This window comes from Podarcis vaucheri (genome assembly GCF_965113315.1).
Source record: "Podarcis vaucheri genome assembly, chromosome: 8".
NCBI classification, from domain to species: Eukaryota; Metazoa; Chordata; class Lepidosauria; order Squamata; family Lacertidae; genus Podarcis; species Podarcis vaucheri.
Genome location: NC_138766.1, coordinates 9,382,724 through 9,406,106, shown reverse-complemented (window position 1 = coordinate 9,406,106; position 23,383 = coordinate 9,382,724). Strand labels below are relative to the sequence as shown.

The 23,383-nt window shown below is 45.1% G+C and overlaps 2 protein-coding genes across 3 annotated transcripts in view; both read left to right on the top strand.

The window, feature by feature from the left end:
* Positions 1-88: 88 nt before the first annotated feature.
* Positions 89-12,783, top strand: SRD5A1 (steroid 5 alpha-reductase 1). The gene is made up of 5 exons (XM_082234661.1): positions 89-577; positions 6,533-6,699; positions 6,869-6,970; positions 7,831-7,981; positions 11,554-12,783. Exons 1-5 carry the CDS (start codon positions 243-245, stop codon positions 11,618-11,620), a joined length of 822 nt encoding a protein of 273 aa, XP_082090787.1. The 5' UTR covers positions 89-242; the 3' UTR covers positions 11,621-12,783.
* A 6,800-nt stretch (positions 12,784-19,583) lies between these two features.
* Positions 19,584-23,383, top strand: part of NAA16 (N-alpha-acetyltransferase 16, NatA auxiliary subunit) — a 36,749-nt gene continuing 32,949 nt past the window's right edge. The window contains exons 1-2 of one of the 2 annotated variants that reach the window (XM_082234295.1): positions 19,584-19,741; positions 23,058-23,142. In XM_082234295.1, coding sequence (XP_082090421.1) covers positions 19,688-19,741; positions 23,058-23,142 — 139 coding nt within the window. In that variant the 5' untranslated portion in view covers positions 19,584-19,687. The remainder of the gene's footprint in view (positions 19,742-23,057; positions 23,143-23,383) is intronic. The other variant, XM_082234294.1, reaches the window with a different exon arrangement.

The window sequence follows — 23,383 nt, the reverse complement described above, 5'->3', positions numbered from 1 at the left end:
CCTTGTGACGCCGCGCGCCCGCTCGTTCACTCGCTCGCTCGCCCGGTGCCGGCGGTGCCCTGGGCGCGGCGTCGGCGTCGGCGGCGTCGTCCTGGGCGGGGATGGCCACGCCCGGAGCCCCCGCCCGGACACCTTCTTCCCGCGGGGTTGGCCTCGCGGCGGGGAGGGGGCCGGGGCCGGCTCCCCTTTTCTTCCCCCGCCGGCGCCCGGGCGCGCAGAGCTGAGCCGCGTCGCCTGACGCCATGGAGACGTTGGCCTGGGCGCTGCGCTGCTCGAGGGGCTTTTGGCGGCGCGTCTCCGGCCCGCAGGAGCAGCGGCTGCTGGAGGGGATGAGCTACGGGATGGTGGGCAGCATGGCGCTGGCTATGCTGGCCACGCGCTACCTGAAGATCCCCTACGGGCGCTACGCCTCGTCCGCCTACGGGCCGCCCATCCCGGCCAAGGTGGCCTGGGCGCTGCAAGAGGCGCCCGCCTTCCTCGTGCCGGTGGGGCTCGTCTGGGGCAGCGACGGCGCCCGGCTCGCCTTCTGGCCCAACCGCTTCCTCCTGGCCCTCTTCGGCATCCATTACGCGTACAGGTGAGCGCGGCCGGCGCAGGTGGAGGGGGGGGGGTTGGCCTTCCCCGGACCTGCGGGAGGACCCGGGGAAGGAGCCCGGCAGCGAATTCCCCGCCGGGGTTGTTCCCTTCTTCCTCCGGCTGGATGAAATCGGCGTGCCGAAAATAGAGGTCAAAACTTAACAATAGAAAATACATTTTTTTTTGGGGGGGGGGTTTCAATAATCAAAGATTATCAATCTTCGGGAGGGTGCACTCTTTTCCTAACCGGAATGGGCAACCACCACCATGCACAATAGATTTTGGGGGGTTCAATCAAAGATTGAATAATCAATCTTCGGGGGGGGGGGTTCAATCACCACCACCATGCACAATACATTTTGGGGGGTTTAATCAAAGATTGAATAATCAATCTTCGGGGGGGGGTTCAATCACCACCACCATGCACAATACATTTTGGGGGGTTTAATCAAAGATTGAATAATCAATCTTCGGGGGGGGGGGAGTGCACCCTTTTCCTAACCAGAACGGGCAACCACCACCATGCACAAAAGGGGATCATCAGCATGGGGCTTTTTTTGGTCTTTTTTTTAGAAGTGCAAAGGGGGGGGGAGTGATGCGGACACCCCTCCGCGACGTGCACCCCCACAAAAAAAGACCCCGGGCTAATGGTGAGACATGGGCGTGTTCAGTGACCCAACGACCTCCTTTTGCAGACCTAAGCAAATCCGGGCAACGGGGGTGCAAAGTTTTCGGAAGGACCAAAAAAAAAAAAATGGTGCTGGGAAGCGAATTGCCCCCCCAAAAAACCTATCCTACTGAATCAGAAGAATCAGTATTTGCATCAGCCACTGAGCCATAGCAATACAATAAAATAAAACGTACTGAAGATAGAGGTAAAAACGTAACAATAGAAAATACATTGGGGGGGTTTCAATAAACAAATGGTAGATCTTATTCTAATCGCCCCCGCTCAAAACCTTGCAGTTTTTGCTGTCACCTGATCACATTGAGCTGCTAAAAGACAGGACACAGTAGCAATGGCTGAGCAACCCGGAACAGACAATAATAGAGGAGTAATAACCTCAAATATTTATAAATATAGTGGTACCTCGGGTTAAGTACTTAATTCGTAAAGGTAAAGGGATCCCTGACCATTAGGTCCAGTCGTGGCCGACTCTGGGGTTGCGGCGCTAATCTCACTTTATTGGCTGAGGGAGCCGGCGTACAGCTTCCAGGTCATGTGAACATGAATAAGCGGCTTCTGGCGAACCAGAGCAGCACACGGAAACACCGTTTACCTTCCCGCTGGAGTGGTACCTATTTATCTACTTGCACTTTGATGTGCTTTCGAACCGCTAGGTTGGCAGGAGCTGGGACCGAGCAACGGGAGCTCACCCTGTCATGGGGATTCGAAGCGCCGACCTTCTGATCGGCAAGTCCTGGGCTCTGTGGTTTAACCCACAGTGCCACCTGCGTCCCTATTAGAGGGGTAATAACCTCAAATCTTTATAAATAATACTAGCCTACTGATGTGTTCTGTACATGCTCAGTGGTGCCAGGACGGTAAGCTCTCTTTGCTGGGCTAAGCAAACCTAGGCAAGGGCGGCTTTTTTCCAAAGGCATCATCCAGCCTGAGGAAGAATGGAACAACCCCGGCGAAAGGGCGTGGGGTTGGGGACATCAGGAAAAAACGTTCTGACAGCAGGAGCCGTTTGCTTGAGCTGAGATTGCAGGGGGTTGGGATAGATGACCCTCGGGGTCCCTTCTGACTGCTGTTCTATGATACGGCTGATGGAGAAATGCCTCTTCCGAAATAGCTTTTGACAAGCTGCTGTGAGTGAGCGTCCTCCATACTCCCACTAATGGAGGGCATCGTTTTGGTTTTTTAAAAAGTAGGTCCCTCCATAATTGGATCATAGAATTGTAGAGTCGGAAGGGATCCCAAGGGTGATCACGTCCAAGTCCCTAGAATACAGGAATCTCAGCACACAGTTGCCACATCCAATTTGAAACTATGCCTTTTCTGAAACAGGATTTGACATGTTTTTTCCGCCCTCGTCTCTCTCTTTCCTTTATCCTTTGTCTAACATCCAGCCTGAGGAAGAGTTCTGTGAAACTCAAACATTTGCCTCTAGTTTGATATCTTCTAAAAGATTGCCAGTGGCTGCCAGCATTTGTGTGTGTGCGTGTACTAAATGTATGTGTGTGTGTGTGTGTGTGTGTGTGTGTGTACTAAGTGCATGGGTAAGGCAAACTAAGGCCCAGGGGCCAGATCCGGCCCAATCACCTTCTAAATCCAGCCCGCGGAAGGTCCGGGAATCAGCGTGTTTTTACATGAGTAGAATGTCCTTTTATTTAAAATGCATTTCTGGGTTATTTGTGGGCCATAGGAATTTGTTCATATTCCCCCCCCCCAAATATAGGCCAGCCCCCCACAAAGTCTCAGGGACAGTGGACCGGCCCCCCGCTAAAAAAGTTGCAGACCCCTGATTTGACCATTGTGACCAGTAGCTACTGGTAGCTTCTTCCATTAAATTGTATAGCCCATTTCAAAGCCTCCACATCTTAGGCATGCAAATTCCATAGTTTAAACCACTTGCTGTGTAAAAATGCATTTCATTTTGTCTGCCCCGAAATTCCTACTATAGTCATACCTTGGTTTTTGAATAGCTTAGTTCCTGAACGTTTTGGCTCCCGAACGCTGCAAACCAGGAAGTGACTGCTCTGGTTTGCAAACTATTTTTGGAAGCCGAACATCCAGCGGGGCTTCTGATTGGTTGCAGGAGCTTCCTGCGGCCAATCAGAAACTGCGCTTTGGTTTCCGAACCTTTTGGAAGTCAAACGAAAGATGAAGTAAAATGAAAATCAGGTAGGTGGGACATGAGGAAGCCCACCTAACAATGTTCAGAAAAATAAGGATATGACAAGAATTTGTTCGTATTGTTTGTGTTTTTTATTTGTGTTATAAAATGAATAAAAAAAATTGGTGGGGGCGGGAGGACATCTTCAGAGGAGGCTTCTGCTTCCATGAGACCCTGGAAATGCAGCCATCCCATATGGGGATCAAACTGTGGTTATCAGCACCACGCTTTAACCAACTGTGGTGGCTCCCAAGGGGTTTCAGAAGCCAGGAAAAACCAGGGTTTCGAAACAAACAGAAGGCTTCCTGAGCCTAGGGGGCTTCCCCATTGCAGACAGTTGCCAATGAGCATGCAGCGCATTACAGGGGCAAGGGCAGCGTTGACATCCGCATGCACCCTCTCATTTGCGTCCTTCTCTGTTCTGATCCATATCAGAGCAGGGTGGCACTCACATTACCCAAAGCAGTTCTTCCCTTACCTGCTGCTGCCTCGTGCACAGATGATGGAAGATGGCTTGAAGTGAGTTTCTTTGGGAGATGCTGAAAAGCAGGACAAAAATAAGTATTTTTCACTCTATGAGACGCACCAGAACATAAGACTCACCTAGTTTTTGGAGGGGAAAAAAAATTCTGAATCCCAGAAGCCAGAAAAGCAAGAGGGGTCTGGCTTCTAGGATAGCCTCTTGCTGTTCTGGCTTATGGGATAGCTGCGCCAAGCCTCTCCCAGGCAGCGGGAGGAAGGCTCCCCCAAGAGTTGCGCTCCCTTTAAAGAGCCGCGTGGAGCTTTTCCCCTAGGAGGGAGAAGGGCAGCCCAGCTCTTTAAAGGGAGCGCTGAGCAGAGCCTCTCGCCTGCATTCGCTCCATAAGACGCGCACACACTTCCCCTTACTTTTTAGGAGGGGGAAAGTGCGTCTTATAGAGCGAAAAATTCGGTAAGTGAACACGGCTGCTGCTTGGTGAGTCTGAAAAGGGAGGCCACTCGAACCTAAAGAGGCTTTCTTTTGCTTTTCGAGTTTTTGCAGCTTGTCGTTATTTGGGGGGAAAGAAACCCTCTGAAACACTGAGAATTTCCTCCTTCGCCCCAAGGGACTTGCTGTGAGCTGTCCGGGTGGGGGGGGGGCGTTTCACACTGTCCATAAGCAAAACCTCAAATCCACAGGGTCATCTTGTTTGGGTGATGGACATTCTCCTCGGGTCTCAAGCTGCTTCTGCCTCGATGTCTCACCCCAAGGATTACATTTCTGAACCACAGGTGGCCTTTTACTTGGGTTTCGTAGCCAGGAAAACATCAAGAATGCACTTTTTTGCACTACAGACCAAGTTTACACCAAAGATACTGATAATGAGGAAACTGTGGGCACTGGTAACAGTTTTGTGCACTTTTCAGGCATTTTAAAACTGTGGATTAGCGAAATTATGGAGAGGAGAGCAGGATCACACCCATTCTCCCCTCTCAGCCTGGAACAGTCTGGGATATGGCTTAGAGAGCTGCTGTTTGTGGAGGGGATTGGTGGAAACGGGGTGTGCTCACATATAAAGGGTAAAGGGACCCCTGGCCATGAGGTCCAGTTGTGGCCGACTCTGGGGTTGCGGCGCTCATCTCGCTTTATTGGTCAAGGCAGCCAGTGTACAGCTTCTGGGTCATGTGGCCAGCATGACTTAAGCCGCTTCTGGCGAACCAGAGCAGCGCATGGAAACGCCATTTACCTTCCTGCCAGAGTGGTACCTATTTATCTACTTGCACTTTGACGTGCTTTCGAACTGCTAGCTTGGCAGAAGCTCCTGCAGCCAATCAGAAGCCCCGTTGGACGTTTGGCTTCCAAAAATAGTTCTCAAACCAGAGCAGTTTGCAGCGTTCAGGAGCCAAAACGTTCGGGAACTAAGCTGTTCGAAAACCAAGGTACGACTACAGTAGGAATTTCGGGGCAGACAGAACGAAATGCATTTTTACATTTAAACTATGGAATTTGGTTTAAACTGGAATTTGCATCCCTAAGATGTGGAGACTTTGAAATGGGCTATACAATTTAAAGAAGCTACCAGTGGCAGTTGGGATTTTTCCTCTACGTGCAGCTTCACGCGAAGTCAATTAAGAGTTGTCCAACAGCCAAGACTGAGCAAAGAAGAGTTATTTGCCTAGAGATATGGGAACTTGGAGGCAGATCTATCATAAGGTCTCACGCAGGCATAATGATTTATGACCTACTGACTGGAATGTGTTTTGTTAGTCAGTGTGGTGTTTCCGAGAGTCGTTTGGTTTTGTTAAGAGAGAGCTGGTTAAGATCCGTGTATCTGTTCCTGTATATAGTAACTTGTAGAGTCTGTTGTACATAATGTTGTTGTTGTTTAGTCGTTTAGTCGTGTCCGACTCTTCTCGACCCCATAGACCAGAGCACACCAGGCCCTCCTGTCTTCCACTGCCTCCCGCAGTTTGGTCAGACTCATGTTTGTAGCTTTGAGAACACTGTCTAACCATCTTGTCCTCTGTCGTCCCCTTCTCCTTGTGCCCTCCATCTTTCCCAACATCAGGGTCTTTTCCCGGGAGTCTTCTCTTCTCATGAGGTGGCCAAAGTATTGGAGCCTCAGCTTCAGGATCTGTCCTTCCAGTGAGCACTGAGGGCTGATTTCCTTCAGAATGGAGAGGTTTGATCTTCTTGCAGTCCATGGGACTCTCAAGAGTCTCCTCCAGCACCATAATTCAAAAGCATCAATTCTTCGGCGATCAGCCTTCTTTATGGTCCAGCTCTCACTTCCATACATCACTACTGGGAAAACCATAGCTGTACATAATAAACACATCTATGTAATCAACTTACTAGTAGCAGCATTTGTTCCTGCTTCGTCCATCCTGCCTGCAACTGATTGCTTTCTGGAACTCTGCGTATGCTCTGCTAAGGTCTGGCTAAGGTCCTGCAACAGGTCAAAGTTGCAAGACACCAACAGTGGCTACTGGTCACAATGGTCAAAATGTACTTTATGCATACTGCACAATTTGCTTAAAAGGGATTCTGTTTCCAATAAGCTTGGAGCTTAGTTTTGCGTGTGTGTGTGTGTGTGTTGCATTTCTGCAACGTTTAAAACTAAATAAAACACTTAATTTTGCGTTTATTCCAGGGCATTCATCTTTCCTTTCTTAATTCGTGGAGGAAAGCCAACACCCGCCATTCCATTTTTACTAGCTTTTGTCTTCTGCGCTTATAATGGATACCTTCAGGGCCGGAGTTTGAGTAACTATGCAGAATACTCTTTAGATTGGCCAACAGTACTGCGCTTCTTTCTAGGTGAGTAACCTTAGGTACTAAATACGTCACAGATTTTCAAGTGCAGCCGTTGGCGATGGTTCAGAACATCATGAAGCAAGCAGATCGGATACAGACATACTGTGGTGCATTCTCATAACTTTTTTTTTTAAGGTTGTGTTTCTAAACCAGCATTCTATTATATTTTCAGGTTTTTCAGGGTGGCTAAGTGGCCTGCTGATTAATGTGCATTCTGATAATATTTTGAAGAATCTCAGAAAACCAGGGGAAACGGGCTACAAAATACCAAGAGGTGAGTAATGTGTCATTGAAATCCTATGCTGCAAATGTGTCATTGAAACTTAAATTATTTTATAATGAAGCATTCTAATAGCAAGGGTCCCAGAGACCCAACTTGCGTTGCAAGTTGCTTGTCACAGAAGTGGATTCAAAAGGAGTAGAAGTGTTTTTTCTTATATATAAATTCCTGCGCTCATAAAGCAGGTGTTTTTTAAAGAACACAATAAAACAGATTTTTCCTTTTTGAAAATCTCTTTAGCTGTTGCTGAGACATCCGCTTTATTAACAGTAAAAGCTCTGGGGCTGCATCACTTTTCCTAGTTGTGTGTGCTCAAATCCCATTTAATTTCCATGCGAGTTAAGTATATGGAACTGGTTGGAAGGTAACCCAGTCCTACAGTCCTGACAAGGTGGTTACTACCTCTGCTGCTTGCAAAAGTGCAAGCCAAGTCTGTCTCCCCCACCGCCATCCTCACTCAGCAGAAATGCAACAGCATTTAATGAAATGCAAATGCAGAAATAGCAACCAGTCTCGCCACGCAGTGCTTAGCAACCGTGCACCAGGAAGGGGAACCTCAAATCCTCCTTGAGGATCTGACTTCTCGTGTCTTGGAGCAACAACAACAAAGATTTAGTTCTTTCTCTCTTCCTAAAATCTTGTTCTGAGTTCCCCCTCTGTCAAGAGTCTAACTTGCTTCTCTTGCCCATGGAAGCGATTGGGACATGGCTGGAAACCATGACTTCATGTAACATCAATATTGCTAGAAGTAGCTATAATTAGTTGTTTTACAACTGGGTAACTCCCAATACTTTTGGATTTACAGTGACTTAAAGCTATCAGAGCATTAATTGCTACTACATTTTGTTCTACAGGAGGAATGTTTGAATATGTGACTGGAGCCAACTACTTTGGAGAGATTCTTGAATGGGGTGGATTTGCTCTTGCCGCCTGTACCTTGGAAAGTGCTGCTTTTGCTGTTAGTACATTCTTGATATTAGGAAGAAGGGCACAAATGCACCATCAGTAAGTTTTCAGAAATTCGGATTTCTCTTGAATTTTCATGTGGGAGTTTTTAATACATACATAATTGTTTTTCTGTGATAAAACCATACTTAAGGTCCCCCCTCCCTTCTTTGTATGGACATAGAACTTATGTTTATTATCTATATTTGCTAAGGAAAGTGACAGGGAAGCTAAATATTGAGCTGGTTTAAATCATCATTAACAGGCCCTTCAGTTATTCCCCTTGCCCTCCAGATGTTTTGCATTAAAATTTCCATCAGCCCCAGACAGCACAGCCATGCTGATAGGGACTTATGGGAAGTGTAGTCTAAAACATCTGGACAGCACCACATCTAAGTCATTGATAAAAATGTTGAAGTATTGGGGCCCAGGTTGAATCTTGAATCCAGGTTGAATCTTGTAGCACCCCATTTGAAACTTGCCTCAGGTTTGATGAGGAAGCATTGTGAGAACTCTTTGAGCATGATTTCCCAACCAGCTGTAAATCCTCCTGATTGTAGTATCATCCATCTTGAATTTAACCAGTTTGATAACCTAAATATTATGTGGAACTTTGTTTTCCTGAAATCAAGGTAAGTTACATTCCCACAGTCCGCTAACTCAGTAACCCAACCAATAACAAGGTAAACTTACCGTATTTTTCTCTCTATAACACGCAGATTTTTTTCTCCTAAAAAGGAAGGGGAAATGTCTGTGCGTGTTATTGAGTGAATGTGTGGTCCCTGGAGCCGAATGGCACGAGTGGAGGCAAAAATCAGGCAAAAATCAAATCGCTCGTCTAGGAGAAGGGAAACCTGAAAAAAGGAAGCGGCTGCTTTCCTGCATTCTGCCTCAGGGTCTTACTGCCCACCCTCTCTGTTTCGTTGCTGTGTTTGCTCAAACGGAACAAAGAGCAGGGAAAGCCCCTCTCCTCCAGGCAAGAAGAGGGGAAAGCAGAGCGTCCTTCCTTCTAATTCCTCTCCGTGCTCCAGCCGGAAAACATGCAGGTGGGAGAGAGAGAGAGAGAGAGCTGGCTGGCTTGGGTGGGTGGGGGGAAACTTTTGCCTTCCTTTCCTCCCTCCCGTTATACCCCTCTCCTGCATTCTTAGCCAGCTGCTTCTCTGCTCACCCCTCTCGTGCTCCTTGTCCCTTCTGTGTTTTTCCTTCCCTCCCCACTTAAAATGTGGTTACAAAGCATGGATCCTCAGGATCTTTGCATTAGGTCAGCCCAAATTCACCATCAGAAAACATAGCATGTCCATGGCTACAGCCTGCCCCCCAAAAATCATGCACCCAGTTGCCTGGGGCTGCAATGGTGCAAAAATGTGGTTAAAAAGCATGGATCCACATGGATCCTCAGGATCTTTGCATTGGGTCATCCCAAATTCACCATCAGAGAACATAGCATGTCCATGGCTACAGCCTGCCCCCCCAAAATCACGCACCCACTGTTGCCTGGGGCTGCAGTGGTGCAAAAACGTGGTTACAAAGCATGGATCCACATGGATCCTCAGGATCTTTGCATTGGGTCAGCCCAAATTCACCATCAGAGAACATGTCTGTGGCCACAGCATGAAGCACAAAAATGATACATCCACTGTTTCATTCAGAATGTTTTTTCCCTTGTTTTCCTCCTCTAAAAACGATGTGCGTGTTATGGTCAGGTGCGTGTTATAGAGCGAAAAATACGGTAATCCGGACATAAATCTGGGTTATTCTTGATAAATTCATGCTACTGATTTGTGGCTGTGGTGGCCCAGTTGGAAGAATTCACTTGGCACCAACTTTTAAAGTGTCAGGCAAAGACTTTAAAAAGCAAACAAAAAACCAGTCATTTTAACTGTCTTGATTATATACAGGTCGTATTATCCAAAAACTCATTGTATGAAAATTCATTTATCCAAACAAGAGGAATTAGTACTCTAACCTCACCTATACACACCAGATTCAGATACCCAAATAGCTGGATCTGCATATAGTATTGTAAACAAACAAACAGCCTTAAAACAAGCATTACTTTTTGTGTTTTACTGATCCATAGCAGCCATGGTGAGAGGGAAGGGAGGCAAGGGGAGAGATTGGACATATAAATGAGCATTTTCCCCTTCCTTGTTTGCTTTTTGCAAGGTTTCGGGGGGTTTTCCGGGGATTTTACAAGGCTTTTCAACCTTTTAGGGCCAAGATTCCATTGTTGGGAATGCATTAAATTTCCCCATAGGAATCAGTGGAAATCCTGGACTTGTTATGTGAATGCTTGCCTAAGAAACTATTTCCCAAGAATGCATTGTGTTCAGATAGCGAGTATTTTAAACCGACTTTTAACTGTGTTGGGACCTGCCACTTTTATGCTTGGGTGTTCTTAAAGAAAAATATTAGATCTATTACCTGCCCTTCACCACAAAGTCCCAGGGTGGGTCACAACAATGTAAAATACAACATTAAAAATTGTTTAAAACATTACAATCAGAACTAGAACAGGTCCTAAAATAAATATATCTCAACTATATTGTTTTCACTTTGATGTGTTAACTTTGAAAACTACTTAAAAACCTACATACGGCGATACAGAAATGTAATAATTAAATAATAATTGCATTGCTATCAAGTTGCATACTCCGTAAATAACCTGTCCTACATGAAAACATACCGTATTTTTCGCTTCATAGAGCCCACATAGACCATAGGGTGCACCTAATTTTGGGAGGAGGAAAACAAGAAAAAATTGCCAGAACAGCAAGAGGGATCTGGCTTCTGGGATACCGTGTGGCTGTTCTGGCTTCTGGGATAACCACGCCAAGCCTCTTCAGGGCAGCGGGATGAAGGCTCCCCCTTCCCGAAGAGACTACGCAGGGCTAAGGCAGAAGCCAGGACAGACACGTCGCTGAAGGGGCGCTGCGCAGTTCTCCCTCTCTGAGAGGGAGAACTGCGCAGCGCCCTTCAGCGAAGCTGGAGAAGGAACAGGAGGAGTCCCTTCTGTTCCTCCTCCGGCTTCGCATGACAGGCGCGTCGCTGATAGTCACCTGAAGCCTTTGGAGCGCATCGGGAACTCGCGCTGCGCTCCAAAGGCTTCGGGTTCCTTTCGCCGAAGCCAGGAGAGTCTTCCTCTCCCGGCTTCCGCAAAAGGAACCTGAAGCCTTTGGAGCGCAGTGCAAGTTCCCGCCTCGCTCCGCAGGCTTCAGGCAGCTATCCCTGAAGCCTGGAGAGCGAGAGGGGTCGGTGCGCACCGCCCCCTCTCACTCTCCAGGCTTCAGCGAAAGCAACGCGTAGCCTCTGGAGCGCAGAGGGAGCACTCTCTCTGCGCTTTGGAGGCTTCGCGTTCCTATCGCTGAAGCCAAGGAGCCTGCATTCGCTCCATAGGACGCGCACACATTCCCCTTCATTTTTGGAGGGGAAAAGGTGCATCCTATAGAGCAAAAAATACGGTAAATTTGGCTTTTCCTGTTCTTACCGAGGCAGTTAAGAAATGTGTTTGTATTTATGAAGATTTAAGAACATGCCTGGGCCTCATTCCAGATATATGAAAGGTGGTAATGTTCTAGTTTTATACAATTTGAGCCAAACAGTACTCCTCACTTCTGCTTCTTCTCCTTCAGCTGGTACCTCAACAAGTTTGAAGACTATCCCCGCTCCAGGAAAATTCTAATTCCATTTATCTTCTGAGCTCTTCCTCACATTTCCTGCTGATTCTGAGTAATAGTTGCTGCTGCGACGAATAAGAGAAGTTAATGTTCAATAAATGTTGGCTAAACGGGGCCTCTGAATACCCACCAGGGCACTTCTGGCAATGCAAATACTGTGCTTAGTGATGCAACAGGGACATTTCCCATTATAAAGTATTTTTGAATTATAGGTGCTATACGGTAACTCTTTATGAGCTCGTTATACCTCAACTTAATGTTCTCCAAGGAACTTTCTTAACTTTCTCAAAGGAAAAGGCCCCTTACTAGGTTTCCAAAAGGTGCTGAAACCTTAACCTAGTTAATTATTATATACTTATTATTATATACTTCCGACTGCTTTTCTACTTTTAAGAATTCCAGGCAGTTAACAGACTAAATTAGAAATATAGGGTGGTTGTCATTCTTGGAGCAGACTCACTGGAATAAATCGATTTTTACGTTCATTGGTTTCATTGGGTCTATTCCAAGTATCGCTTAGTTCACCATTAATGAAAGACAAGGAGCAAAAATATACAATATAATAATACAATATAATATAATAATAATACAATACAATACAAGATACAAGAATACAATACAATATAATAATATAAACAATAGCAGGCCAGTAGTGTTAAATGGCACCCTTCCCAAACAACTTAAGTTTTAACTCAGCCTTAACTCTTATTAACTCTCCTCAAAAAGCTTAACACTCCTCAAAAAGGAGAGTAGATGGGTGTCTTTGGGCATGGAGTGCCAAGGCCTACAGGGAAAACCACCTCTGGCTTTATTCGGGTGCTTTGCAGAGGAAGCAGCAGGCCCTTGGGAAACTCACTAGCTTCCTTCTCTCAGGGATGAAAGACAGAAAATAAAGCTTTTTGCTGCAATGTTCATGAAATGAAATACTAATAGGAATTCTTTCAAAGCGTTAATTCTATTATATGCTTTGGCACACCATTTTTTATTTTTTTTAAAGAAGCCTGAATAACTTTTCAGATACCTTTTAACTGAATAACTTTCTAAAGAAATGCCTAACATAACTGGTATTATAGTTTGACGTCTTCTTTATTCTGTTATATTTTACTCCAAGAAGACCCATTTATCTTAAACAGAATCCAGTAAGGCAGACATGTATGTACAAAACATTTTGTGTGTGTGTGTTTTTTTAAGTGATCCCATTGAGATATCAAGATCAAAATTTGCAGGTAGCTCATAGAAGTATATTAAATAATTAATATACTTATTGGAAATTTTTAATTATGCTAATTTTTTTAACCACTTTTTTAATTTTGTAACTTTAAAATGTAAAGGAAGTCCATCATGTGACATTGTTTTAATGCCCATGAAGTTCTGAAGAGATTGGTATTTTTAATTTTGAAATATCTCAATTCTTGGCTGAGCTGTTAAAGGTTTTTGTGTAGTTCAGCAAGGCCAAAATTGTCATTTTTATTTTATTTTTTAATTCCAAACCATAACTCAAAAACGGGATGAGATAAATAAAATTTTTGATTTAAACTTAGTTTGGATCATTCAACAAGTGTGCTAAATATTAAGAAAAAAATGGATGACACGACGTAAAAAAATTGGATCACTTGATATGGAATGACCCAACCCAATGGATGCAACCCAATGGCATTCGATACAGAATAGGCATGTATGCAATTGAACTGTAGGGCTACAATCCTATGCACATTTGCTAAGGGGCAAATCTCCTTTAAATGAGTGGGGATTACTTCTGTGTAAGCACGTTATGTGCTGCTGACTGCCTAGGAACAAATCACCAACAAGAGCTCAGGGTGTTGATCAGAGACTTCAAAAATACTTGCTGCTACCTAGAAGGTGACAACTGAAGAGCGATGCCTAAAGATGTTGACCATTAGATTGACACTTGGGACGGCTGAAGCCAAAGGCATAGAACCTTCTCTGAGCAGACAAAATTGAGGACTCAATAGCTTGGAAGATGGCAGAGGCATTTACGCCGCCTGAAGCCAATCCATGCATGTTATAAGAGAAAAGCACACGAGAAACGGTTGAACTGTTGAGCTAGATATTCTGGCAGGCATCTTAACCGAAGTTTGGTTTTACAGTTCTGATTAGAACTTCTTTCACTGTATCTTTGTAAACCACAGAGACTGTTGTAGTATATACATTATTTAAATGAAATAAGTCAGTAATAATAAAAGCAAGGCTTATCTGCCACCCTACACGACCGCCATGCAGCCGCTTGCAGTAGCTAGAAGCAGCCTCTTTGAGAATCCATGTCGTACATGCTCAAAATTTGTACACCCTGGATATCCAGGTTGGTCAGAGAGATGCGTTGCCTTTTCTGTCACAATTATTTTTGGTGTCATAACCAGAGATTTCCTTTCCCATCAGGGTTGGGGGCAGGAGTGGAGTCAGGAAGTTTACTTTATTTGTGAATAACGCCCCCCCCCCCGCTAAAAGGCACTTGGTATAGAGATTTAATTTGCAGCACAGTGGTGCCTCGCAAGACAAAAAGAATCTGTTCCGCGAGTCTCTTCGTCTTGCGGTTTTTTTCGTCTTGCGAAGCAAGCCCATTAGCGGCTTAGCGCTATTAGCGGATCAGCTGATTAGCGGCTTAGTGGATCAGCTGATTAGCGGATCAGCTGTTAAGCGGCTTAGCGGTTTAGCAGCTTGGGAAAAAAGGGGGGGAGGAAAAAACCCCCGCAGGAACTCGCAAGACATTTTCATCTTGCGAAGCAAGCCCATAGGAAATTCGTTTTGCGAAGCACCTCCAAAACGGAAAACCCTTTCGTCTAGCGGGTTTTCCGTCTTGCAAGGCATTCGTCTTGCGGGGCACCACTGTAGGTTGTCCCATCTAGTGCTAGCAGGAGGAAAGACGCAGCAACTCTGTGGGAAAAGGGGTGGGAAGTTGACAAAAATAGGAGGAAAGACGAAATTGTGTTTTGATGTATAGGTTAGAAATGTTGAAATGTAATAAAATATGATTGGTTTAAAAAAATGAATATATCTGCTGCCTGAATATATGTATAACCTTGCTGTCAGAAGCAGCCTCTGTATACCCCGTCTATCTTCATTCCATGTAATAAACCAATCTTCATTCCTTTGTTGTGTGAGCTTCTTTATTAGGCGTAAGGGTTAAAGCTATACACCGATGTTCAACAGATACATGTACAGACTCCACATAAAAGGTCTTAATCCTCTTAGAGCTGTATGTTGAAGACACGGGTGTTGTGGACATGCACATAGGTTCAGACATACACCTCGTGACACTAGCAGCCTGGGGTAGCAAAATTAAAGGTTGAAACCAGAGATAAGAGGATCAGAAGAACAGAGGAAGTGGGAAGGATTTTGGAATTCAAGGAGGAATGTGTGTCCAATAATAATAATAATAATAATAATAAAATTTTATTTATATCCCACCCTCCCCAGCCGAAGCCGGGCTCAGGGTGGCTAACAATGCATTGGATCAATAGTTTGTCCCTACGAGTTTGAGTTTAAAAATTGAAAATTTGGAGCAGATTTCAGCCAAGGTTGAAAAATGGCAGGCAGCAAGACACATAACTTCATGCTGCGCATGGTTACAAGTAAAAATAAAGTATTCTCACCGCTGCAGAATTTCTGAGTCCTTATTAAGTTGCAGAATATGACTATTTAAATTTACTAAGATATCTGCCTGGCGTTGCTGCATAAACTGATGTTTATTTTAAGGACATGGATTTCCACTGCTTCACTTATATCAGTTTAACAAAGTGTCTGAACAACACTTAACAAATGCCATCAGCGGAAGCCCTGCACTAGGGGCTATCCGGTGCGCAGTGGGGCTTTCCTAGTCACTGAATTCCAGCACATATCCATAACTCATACTATAATGTTGAATATCATTCACCACTATAGCAGCCCCACGAGGTAGCTTACTAATATTGTCATTATATAATTTTTGTAGATAGTGGCATGCTGCAAAAAAAAGAAGAAAAGAAAAAGGTACATTGGAAACAAAAATTGTTGCTTCAGTGAAAGTGTAGTCACTTTAATCAAAATAAATTATTGTAAAGAAGAAAAAATGATTAGTTTCCCATGTTTCTGGTATCCTGAGCATGAGTCAACAGGTTATGTATTAACCTTCTTTGGTGATCCCTCGTAGCCGAGTAAGATTGTCTTCCATAAACACGGTTTTAACAATGAGTCCGTAAGTGGCTGTGGAGGCCAATTACGTACATACATAAGCTCATAGGAAACTGCTCGGACAGGCATGGTTAGCAAAAAAAGAAGAAACATTTTACATATCTCATGCTGTTGAGCAAAATGTTTTAAGATTCAAACACAGGGCAACGGCTGAGCAATACTACTACCTACAGTTCTGAATGATCCTATAATTTCAGGGAATACCTCAAGTTTCCCAGTCAGCAATTTCACCAACTACTTTCAGCATGGTAGTTGCTTCTGGAAACGTTAAGGCAGTCTCTTTTAAGTTTAATTATAATAGCTGACCATCAGTGGTTGTTTAGCCGTATCCAACTCTTGGGTGACCCCATGGACCAGAGCACGCCAGGCACTCCTGTCTTCCACTGCCTCCCGCAGTTTGGACAGACTCATGCTGGTAGCTTTGAGAACACTGTCCCACCATCTCGTCCTCTGTCATCCCCTTCTCCTTGTGCCCTCCATCTTTCCCAACATGGGGGTCTTTTCCAAGGAGTCTTCTCTTCTCATGAGGTGGCCAAAGTATTGGAGCCTCAGCTTCACGATCTGTCTTTCCAGTGAGCGCTCGGGGCTGATTTCCTTAATAATGGATAGATTTGTTCTTCTTGCAGTCCATGGGACTCTCAAGAGTCTCCTCCAACACCATAATTCAAAAGCATCAATTCTTTGGCGATCAGCCTTCTTTATGGTCCAGCTCTCACTTCCATACATCACTACTGGGAAAACCATAGCTTTAACTATACGGACCTTTGTTGGCTGAGCATCGGTACTGACATTAATTCTAGCTTCCAATACACTAGAAGTCTTTTAGCAAAATGCCCGGCCCAAGCTGGCCAAATTGGCAGGTCACAAGTGTCTAATAATAATAATAATAATAATAATAATAATAATTGTATAGTTGTATAGTATGAACCCAGGGACTAGAAATGCAGACCCGCACTATATAGGGCATCTTCTTGTGCATAGGATTGCTACTTAAATCTGAGCAGGAATTCAGATCCCCATTGACTAAGGAGGAAGTTTCACTGGTTTTAGTGAACCTTTTATTTCCCCTTCGTTTTAGCAGCCTCAGCCTAGGGTTTCCACCTTCCATTCCACTACACAAGCTGTGAGCACCCATGGATCTATGATTAAAACCTAATGTATTAATAATAATAATAATTTTTATTTATACCCCGCCCTCCCCAGCCAAGGCCGGGCTCTGGGCGGCTAACAAGCAATAATAAAAACAAGCTGAATGATTATAACTGAAAAACAAAATTAAAATAGAACATTAAAATATTGAAACATTAAAATATTAAAATGTAGCCTCATCGCAGGAGGAGAAAGGAAAAGAAAAAAGAAAGAGAGGGAGGGAGGGAATAAAACTGGCTCCAAGCCAAAGACCAGGCGGAACAACTCTGTCTTACAGGCCCTGCGGAAAGAAATCAGATCCTGCAGGGCCCTGGTCTCATGAGGCAGAGCGTTCCACCAAGCCGGAGCCAGTGTTGAAAAGGCCCTGGCTCTGTTTGAAGCCAATCTAACTTCTTTACCTGTGTATCCCTTTGTTCTGTTTATCTGGAAACAGTTCCTACCTCCAATATCCTCCAAAATTGTTTCCCCAAATGCCCTGTGTGATTTATAAATGTTAATTGTATTTGTTGTGCTGACTGATGGTTTTATTTAACTAAACTGGAATATACTTTTATTCATTAGAAAAGGAAATGGGGTGAGGGCTGTTGAAGAAGAGAACACGCTTTTGCTCTCCTTCAGCAGTTATCAAACGTGCATGCTTAATTTTATTATATTTACTGTACTCAACGGAGTCAACCATTACTTTAGGTTGTTCATATTTATGAGTTTGCAAGATGAGAAGGGCTGTTTAGGGCAGCCCTGTTTAGGGAAGCTTTTAATGTTTAACAGATTATTTTAATATTTTGTTTGAAGCCACCCAGAGTGGCTGAGGAAACCCAGCAAGATGGGCGGGTATATTATGGAAGAAAGGGGTAAAGTTTACTGCATGTACGATGGTAAAGGAAAATATAATGAAAATGATGTATAGATGGTACTTAACTCTGGTTAAATTAGCCAAGATTTATCATAGTTGTGATAATATATGTTGGTATATTATGGAAGAAAGGGGTAAAGTTTACTGCATGTACGATGTTAAAGGAAAATATAATGAAAATGATGTATAGATGGTACTTAACTCCGGTTAAATTAGCCAAGATTTATCATAGTTGTGATAATATATGTTGGTATATTATGGAAGAAAGGGGTAAAGTTTACTGCATGTATGATGTTAAAGGAAAATATAATGAAAATGATGTATAGATGGTACTTAACTCCGGTTAAATTAGCCAAGATTTATCATAGTTGTGATAATATATGTTGGAAATGTAAAGAAAAGGAAGGTACCTTTTATCACATGTGGTGGACATGCCCCAAGGTGAGAGACTTCTGGGAAAAGATTTATAATGAATTTTTAAAAAATGTTGAAATATACATTCATACATTCATAAAAAAACCAGAGGCCTTTCTCCTTGGAATTGCCCAAGAAAGATGTAAAGTTATTTTTGTATGCCACAACTGCTGCTTGAATTTTAATATCCAAGAAATGGAAAATACAAGAACTACCAACTGTGGAAGAATGGCAGATGAGAGTGATGGAATATATGGAGTTGGCTGACCTTACTGGAAGAATCCGTGACCAGAAAGAAGAGGAATACCGAGAAGAGTGGAAGAAATTCAAAGACTATTTGAATAAATACTGTGATATTAAAAATTAGACATTACTTGAAAGTACCAAAATAGGCCTGGGACTAAATTAAGACTTAATTAAATAAATAAGTCTTAGAACTTTAAGAAAAGTTAAAAAATTTAATTTAATTGGAATACTGTGTTTTAAAAATGATATCAGAAAACTGCTACATTTGATTTACAAGGAAATTCAGATGGGAGGGCTCAGAGGAAGTCCAAAACATGTTTATGAGGACAGAAGTTTAAATAACTAATTAATTTGTGTTGTTTAGGTATTTACTGGTACTTTGTTCTTTTTGTTTGTTTGTTTATATTTGTGATTTTTTCTTTGTTCTTTGTTTTTTTGTTGTGGTACGTGTTATATTTGTAAGAAACTTAATAAAAATTATTTATAAAAAAACAGATTGTAAATAATAATAATAATAATAATAATAATAATAATAATAATAATATTTATATTTAGGAGCTTTTGGGAAAATTACAAGCATCCATAATATTAGAAATTTTCTGCGAGCCCAGGTACACCCCCGCCCCGCCCCCCAGGGGGAAGGAGGAAGTCCTCTCGAAACTACGAAGCTCCCAGAGCCACTGACGACTACAAGTCCCAGAAGTCCAGAGTGCCGCTTCCGCTTAACCTCTTCCTTGCCGCGTTCTTCTCGAGAGCCGTTTCCCTGTCTCTGGAGGTCCTCGGGGGTCTTTGGGCAGTGATGAAAAACACACACAGAGAATGAGACACCCTCCCCCCGCAATAAAAATTCCCTCAGCTCTACTTTCTTTCCCTCAACGGAAAGCTTGCCCGTCCTATATAGGCCCGACGCGCCTCCTGAGGCCTTTCGCTGCCCCTCGGGCTGTGTCCCCGTCAGGCGAGGGCCGCGGCCTCCCGCGAAGCCCCTCCTCCCTCCGGCTCCACGGCCCACGCGGCGGCGGCGGCGGCGCCTCCTCCTCCTCCGGGCCTGAGAGGCAGCGGGAAGGGAAGCCGCTTCCCCTCACGCCCGGCCGCCGCCGCTAGGGGCGCTCCGGAGGGCTCGGCGTCGGCCGGGAGGAGAGGGGTCGGCGGGCTGCGCGGCGCTGGGCCGGGCCGGGGCGAGGGAGCTGAGGGCCGGCCGCGCCCGCCCGGGCCATCGCGGGCTGCCGGCGAAGCCCCGCCATGCCTGCCGCGCCGCTGCCGCCCAAGGAGAGCAACCTCTTCAAGAGGGTCCTGGTGAGGAGAGAGGGCAGGGCCTTCCTCGGGGTGGGGCGGGGGGGGTCGCCTGGGGGGGCAGCACCCTCGTCGTCCTCGTCACACCCCCCCCCCGGCCTTCCTTCCCTTTGTGCGGCGCCCGCCCTGGAGCTGAGCCCCCCCCCCCGACCCAGCCCTCCTTCCCGTCCCGGCACCTTTCCGGGCCTCCCTTCGGAAGGAGGAGGAGGGAGGCGGAGGCCTCTCTCTGCTCCCCTCCTTATTTACGGATAAGCTAAACAAGCTATAGCTTAGGGCCCCACTCCCTTGGACCCCCCCTCCAAAATACACTTCCATAGCTTAGGGCCCCACTCCCTTGGACCCCCCCTCCAAAATACACTTCCATAGCTTAGGGCCCCACTCCCTTGGACCCCCCCTCCAAAATATACTTCCATAGCTTAGGGCCCCACTCCCTTGGACCCCCCCTCCAAAATATACTTCCATAGCTTAGGGCCCCACTCCCTTGGACCCCCCCTCCAAAATATACTTCCATAGCTTAGGGCCCCACTCCCTTGGACCCCCCCTCCAAAATATACTTCCATAGTTTAGGGCCCCACTCCCTTGGACCCCCCCTCCAAAATATACTTCCACTATTAATAATACTTCTTAATTCTCTCTCACTTCTTCTTAATTGTATTTCAGTTCAGCGATTACTTTGATAAAATACCTATTTTGTTAAGTGCAAATGGCTATAGGTACCTCTTAGGTCCATACATTACCATATAGCATACATTCAACAGTGACAATTTGTTGTTGACAAAGGACAGCTGGACATATAAAGGGCCCCATTAGTAGCTTAGGGCCGCATCAAACCTAAATCCGGCCCTGGGCTCTCTCTCTCTTCCCCCCACGCCCTTCTGCTGTCAGTTGCAGGCAGCAGATCATTTGTGCATTTGGTTTGTTTGTTAAATCTGCCTGCTGTCCTTCCTCCAGAGGCCTCATCCTGCTCTCTCCCAGCCACCCACCCTGAATATCCCACGCTTCTCGCCCCTCGCTGGAGATCCCCCGTCCGGTCACGGCGTGGCTTCATCAGGACCGAGGACACGGGAGAAGTGCAGGATTTGCTCCAGCCCCCCAGCTGGGCCCGCCAGGGGCCTCCCCAAGGGAAGCCAGCTGGCAGGATCCGAGCCTCTTGTGTACAGAGCCCTGCCAGCCTGGCTGGTAGCCCAGAGAGCCCCTTCTTCCTCCATGAGTGGGGTTGAGCCCCCTTCGAAAGCCACCCAAGTTATGGTCATAACTGTATGCAAAGGACCGCCTCCAACTCCACAACCCCATGAACACAACAGGGTTTAATTTTAAATGAGTATGCAATAGGATTGTGCTGTCCAGTAAAGCTGCATTAGACACAGCCAGTGGCGTAGCGTGGGGGTGCAGGGGGGGCCGGGCGCACCGGGCGCAACATCTGGGGGTTAGGGTTAGGGGGCGCAAATCCACGGGTTAGGGGCGCAAATTACTTGCCTTGCCCCGGGTGCCGACAACCCACGCTACGCCACTGGACACAGCGAGGCTCGTTTCCCATTGAACACCCTGAAAAGCTGCATCCCTTAAATTCGCTCCAGTGGGAAGAAGTTCTGAATCAAACGAGACTGGGACAGCTTAGGACCATGCTGCACTCCAGCAACTTTTTCACCTCCTCAGCCTCATTTTAAATCAGGTCCCCAGCCTCTGTTCTTAGCTCCCCCTGAAGCCCCAAACGTACAAAACCCTTTCAGTCGTTTTGGGGGAGTGGGTTGTGTTCAGAAGCCAACTTGCATTCTGCATGTTAACCATGCATGCCAGCTCTTCTTCTGCTTCCCCAACTGAGGAGGAGTTAGGGTCACCTGTGCCCACAACCTTCCTTTAGAAACAGGCACCCTGGGTCCTTGCAGCTTTCCTTCCCCATGAAGCGGTAGATATACCCTAGCAGTCAGTGTTCTGTCACTGCAGCATCTCTAGACAAGCTTCAAAAGGAAGCGTACAAAACCAGTCATCACAATGTACTGGATGACCCAGGCACCAAGACAATAATAAATCAGTAGGTATGGGGTGAAGGGGCTTCCACATGGTGTTTTGAAATGCTTCTAGAGTCTTCTAAAAGACACTCATTTTTGGTAATTGACACCCCCTTTTTTGTACTAATAAATTACCATGTTAAACATGTGGGCAGTGTTTGATTATATATGAGCAGTCAAAAAGTTTTTTTTTTTAATCTGTCAGATTCCAACCTTTGTAAAACTGCTTGGTTTTAATACTGTATTTTACTGGGAAAATGGGGAGAAGTGGAGTTAGTTTGTGTAGGTGTGGGTAACTTTTTTCACTTAGGGGGATAATCTGCTGGGAGGTGCATAACATTGGCGGGCAGAGCCAGAGCAAAGATGATTGGTAGACCTAGAGGCAAACAGTCTGGAATGAAAACCACCCTGCTACAAATCTCACCATGATTTCCGCAACTTAGAAACTCCAAGTCTATGGAGGCTTACTCAGAAGTAAGCCCCACTGGGTTTGATGGCATTTCTAACAAGAACATAGGAAAATTTAAATTCAACAGACAGTTGCTGTTGGAAAGCAAATTAAGCCAACTCTTTTCTGACTTGGGCGTACTAAATGTGCACACAGAGACACACAGGCCTCATTCGCATATTGCATAGCTGAAAACAGACTTGTTTAATTTGGATGTACTGTACACTGGTTCAAGCTACTGAGAAGTTCACTCCTTCCCCACTCCTGCTGCTGCATCACCAAGCAGCAAGCCAGAGTCCAGTTTGTGGTTCCTGAAGCTGGATTTGTGGTTTGTTTCTCTCTAAGCAAACCATGAGTGGTAACAAAGGTTTGTTCTTTGCATTCTGCTGGTGGTTTGTTTGGAGGAAATAAACCACAGCTCCTGGTTTGAACATCACAGCAAGCCAGACTCCTGACTTGTTGCCCAGAGGTATGGCAGGAGCAGGGGAAGAGCAGAGTGAGAACTTTTATTGTTCACATAAAATCATTGCTTAACTATAACTTGTGTGGCCCAGTTTGCCTGTCAAAACTCTTATTGGACACCTGGAGGCATTTAGCAAGGGGAGATGGCAGGTAAGGAAAAGGAAAAAAGTTAAGAACTATTCTCTCCCACTGCTGTTTTTAATTTTTGAAAATTACTGTCAGTTTCCCTGCATATATTTGATTGTGTTATATAGTTTGACCCTCAGAGATCTCATTAAAAGGCAATCTTGTCAGTGATTTGAAGTGCCACTGAAGAAGCTAATGGATTGTGATATTAAGTTAAGTAAGAGATTACTTTTTAAGATAGGTGTAACCTAATCTTATTTTTTCCCCTTCCTAGAAATGTTATGAACAAAAACAGTACAAAAATGGACTCAAATTCTGTAAGATGATCCTTTCCAATCCAAAGTTTGCTGAGCATGGAGGTAAGTGCATTATTTTAATTCATTCATTTTCTTAAAGCAGGGGTGTCCAACAGGTTGATCGTGATCTAGTGGTCGATCCCTGGGTGGTTTTGGTCGATTGCGGGCTCCTTTTCCTTTCCGGTGGCAAAAGAGCATCCAGCTTGCCCCATCCTCAATTTACATATTATCGCTAGAACGGAAGACGGAGTTTCCCCCTTTTTCCTTTATTAAAGCTCAACATTTTTGTATCCCCTCCCTAAAA